We start from the raw sequence: 4,094 nt of genomic DNA, 5'->3' as shown, positions 1-4,094 counted from the left end.
GCAAGTGAGTTTTTTTTTACAACGTGTTGTGAAATACACGTCCCAGAGCTGTAGGGGGAGCTCGTTGAGAAAACATAATCACAAAATCACATGCAGAATTTTTGACAGTAAATGGAAATGATAACTGTCATCATCCCATTCAGGATTAATATTTATTATTCTTTACAGAGTCGGACACTGCCAGCCAGGGCTTGTACGACAAGACCTCACTGCGTACTATGCTTGCTGTTATTGACTATCTGAGACACCAGCAGAGACCACTGGAAGCTGATAGGTTTGTTATGTTATTTTAATCAAATGTGTTTTAGATAAAAGTAAATGTTAAGGGACTCTGCTATGGCAGACTGACGTGTCTCTGTTAATGTAAACTGACACGCAGTGTGAAATAAACACTGTATCATTCTTCCAGCGACTCCTGCGGCACAGTGTGCGACTCAAACTTCTGGCTGGAACTGAACTACCTGGAGGTGGCCAAAGCTGCTCAGTCCTGCTCAGCGCACTTCACCGCTCTGCTGTATACCGAGATCTATGTCGATAAGATCAAAGCTAACATAGAAGAAAGTCACAGGTATGCAAGGACCCCAGGAAGAGTAGCTGATGTGCTGCATTAGCTAACGGGGATATTAGATGGGATTTTAATAAATGTCTTTACATAAGATTATTTTAATCTGGGTTATATATTTTGGGTCTTGAGAGTTGAGAGTTGATCAACGTATTCACCATATCTTCAGAACCAAGTCCAGAGCAACACGTAAGATCAATTTTGAAGAGAACAGCCAGACCTTCACCATTTCCAGTCTGACTGAGAGTATGGAAGACACCAACATTAGTCTGCAGGTCAGTTCTGCATGCCAGTTACATTTTTGCATTGACCATTCCGTTTACCAAATTACCAAATTTGCTAATTCAGATTTCTGATATATTTATGCAGAATGTCCACCTGAAAATAACAGTAGCATTTTGATTTATTACTGCTCAGTGTGAGTCCAGTGTGATGTCCACCAACCTCAAAACTCCAAAAAGAAACAAACCTTGCATTGTAATGTACAGGGGTTTTGGCACAACAGTGTACATGGTTGTAAAATAATGTGCAGTCTGATGCAAGAATTATTCCCATTTGTTCTGTGTATGACTCTCAATACATTTTTGTAGGAGCTGCTGATTGAGGTGTATCGGAGCATTGGAGAGCCTGATAGTCTGTATGGATGTGGCGGGGAGACGATGACCCGTCCACTAACGAGGTAGTCAATAAGCAGATTAATGACACATGTAGACTTGCTCACCATCCTTCACATTATCACTTGTTCCCTGCATTATTATCAGTACTACAAAGCTTGTTTTGTCACACCAATTTATAGAATTCGAACCTATGAGCATGAGGCTATGTGGGGGAAGGCCCTGACTTCATACGACCTTCACTCCACTCTGCCTGAGGTCACTCGACAAGTGGGAATTGTGGAGGTAAAATAATGAAAGCTCCATTAGACATTGTTAAAATACACCTGTCTCATCTGAATGAACCAGAAAGTAGAGATACTACAATGAACAGCGCCCCCTCTTCTTGATGAGACACTGCAAATTTTCCCTGTTTTGTTTTTTTACACAGCATGTCAGGTAGGGTTGGGTATTGTTTGGGTTTTTTCCAGTGCTAAAACAATACTTTTAACTTAGTACTGGTGCCTAAATGGTGCCTAAACATTAAAGAGCAGATTTTTTTATTGCTAAGACAAATTTGAACTTGCAATTAAACTGTGAACTGTTTATATATGGTTTAAGTATACTTAAATATATTAATTTGAATAAATACGAAACACAAATTTAAATAAAAAAATAAAACCTAACCAAACTACAATCTACAATCTACATCCTCTGATGCCCGTAACATCCGCACTAGAGCGTATTTTAATAGACTGCTCTGGTCCAAAAACAAAATTCAGGTATTAATGCTTTCAGTGCAGTATAATGCAGCCTCTTCAGTGGTGATGTTCCTTCTCCCTGTCACATTAACAGGGCCTGCAGAACTTTGGTCTGAGCAGCATCCTTGCCACCTATATGAGGGGTCTGGAGAGTGAAGGGGTGGAGTGGGGAGCTGAGCTGAGAGAGCTACGCTTCCAGGCCGCCTGGAAGAACACACAGTGGGACTGTGAGCTGCCAGAGAGGTTAGGCGAAGGGGGTGTAAACACACACAAAACACACCTGTAACCCATCAGAGAATCACAGGCAATCTCTCACTTTATATCTCTTTTCCTCCAATCAATGTGGTGCATCAGGAGTGAGAAATCCAGACCTGGCTTCCATGAATCAGTGTTTTGTTCCCTGCAAGCGCTGAGAGACAAAGAATTCTCCGTATTTGATGAAACTTTGAAACTGGCCAGGTACGGTAGACATTTAGACACTTCTGAAATGTCAAGTTTTAATTCCATTTCACTTATCATTGCAATAATTCCCCCATCTATGTGTTTCCACAGGGGTGCAGAGGTGGAGGAGCTGTGCAGGGGCAGTCTAGAGGCTGTGTCTTCTCTCTACCCGGCTCTCAGGAACCTGCAGAGCATCAGGGAGCTGGAGAGTGTTAAACAGCTCTTTTCCAGGTGAGTCCTGACAGAGCCAAACCTTTTAAGGCCTTTTTTGTGTGGAAGTCTTCTTCCTGCCATCTTGGGTTAGGCTGGTGGAGTTGTCTATTTTAGTGAATCTACTGACAAGATTGCTAATGAATATTAGCTTCATGTGCTTTTCATATCAGGCCCTTCTCAGATGTGACTCTGAGGGACGTTTGCAGCCAGTGGCGGCAGCACTCACAGCTGCTCGTTGACAGCGACTTCGCTTTGGTCGAGCCCATTCTGGCTGCACGCTCTGTGGCCCAGCACACCCTGCTGTCCAGAGTGGAAGACCCCGATAGCAGCCAGTACCTCAGCTCTGTGCTCACTGACCACCTCATGGAGCTCTGCCGACTCGCTCGCAAGGCTGGGAATACACAGGTAACACCTTAAGTGTGTGTGCAGTGGTTGCTTTTTATTTTCCAAGTGAATATGGAAAGAACAGTTAACTACGAAATACTCACAGTGTTGTGGTTTCTGTCCAGCTTGCAGAGCGGGCGGTCTTCCAGATGAAGCAGCACGGTGGTAGAGGGTCATGGGCGTCATCCCCTGTATCGTCATGGGACCTGGAGGAAGCCCAGGTGTTCTGGGCAAAGGGAGAGCAGGGCCTGGCCCTCGGCCTGCTGAGAAAGATGATAAACAACCTAGAGGAAAAGGTCAGACAAAAACACACACAATTAAATATCAGTCAATCAGTATCAATGGATGTTTAGCGTCTTTGTTAGAAACATCACTTTATAATTAGTCTAACACAGTAAGATGTTCCTAAACATCACCATCTTCAGCATCCTTCATCAGATCAATTAAAGTAAAATCCAAAATGTCAAGACGCTTCATTGAACTACTGTCTTTGTTTTCTTTTTTGTTGGCCAGGTGGACTTAAATCCTGCTCTGGCCCCAGTCTACACCGAGTGCCTCAGGCTGTGTGGTAACTGGCTGGCTGAGACCTGCCTGGAAAGCCCCGGAATAATACTGGAGAAGTACCTGGAGAGGGTAAGAGGAAACTTACGGTATCTGGCTAGGATAGCTTTATTAAAAGATAATAGACCAGTTTACCAGAGAAGTATTAAGCCTTGTTGTAAGACAAAAAACAAACAAACAACTATCTACAGTGCAGACCTGTTTTTTTTCATAGGAGCTTTTCATAAGAATGGCAAAGAAAGTTGATTTTGTTGTAACAAACAAACAGGAAACATGTCTAATATTCTCCTACTTGTTTATAAAGCCCTTAATGGGGTGGCCCCCAGACCTCTTGACCCCTTATTCTTTAAAAAAATATATTTTTGGGGGGGATTTTATTTCCCTTTTAATTGGTAGCTAAAGAGTGACAGGAAAGGGGGGGTTGACATGCAGCAAGGGGCCAAAGGTCAGAGTCAAACCCATGGCTGCTACACCAATGTGTTATCTGTACCTATAAGCTGGGGGCATTGATTTTTATGTTTTATATGTGTATATATATATATATATATATACACATCATTCAGTAAGTTGGCAATGTAG

At 42.7% G+C, this 4,094-nt stretch overlaps 1 protein-coding gene across 2 annotated transcripts in view; it reads left to right on the top strand.

Annotated features, from left to right (window-relative positions):
• atm (ATM serine/threonine kinase) overlaps positions 1-4,094 on the top strand; it is a 24,666-nt gene that overhangs the window by 12,959 nt on the left and 7,613 nt on the right. For both annotated transcript variants that reach the window (XM_035680000.1, XM_035680001.1), the window contains 11 exons: positions 169-274; positions 410-568; positions 732-837; positions 1,153-1,241; positions 1,359-1,461; positions 2,011-2,159; positions 2,271-2,375; positions 2,469-2,588; positions 2,741-2,975; positions 3,080-3,250; positions 3,468-3,587. In XM_035680000.1, coding sequence (XP_035535893.1) covers positions 169-274; positions 410-568; positions 732-837; positions 1,153-1,241; positions 1,359-1,461; positions 2,011-2,159; positions 2,271-2,375; positions 2,469-2,588; positions 2,741-2,975; positions 3,080-3,250; positions 3,468-3,587 — 1,463 coding nt within the window. The remainder of the gene's footprint in view (positions 1-168; positions 275-409; positions 569-731; positions 838-1,152; positions 1,242-1,358; positions 1,462-2,010; positions 2,160-2,270; positions 2,376-2,468; positions 2,589-2,740; positions 2,976-3,079; positions 3,251-3,467; positions 3,588-4,094) is intronic.

The sequence above is a fragment of the Morone saxatilis genome, unplaced genomic scaffold (genome assembly GCF_004916995.1).
Source record: "Morone saxatilis isolate NCDOM2014 unplaced genomic scaffold, NCSU_SB_2.0 Contig8, whole genome shotgun sequence".
In the NCBI taxonomy this organism is placed as follows: Eukaryota; Metazoa; Chordata; class Actinopteri; family Moronidae; genus Morone; species Morone saxatilis.
The sequence above is the reverse complement of the archived record's forward strand: the minus strand, read 5'-3'. Positions and strand labels throughout refer to the sequence as shown.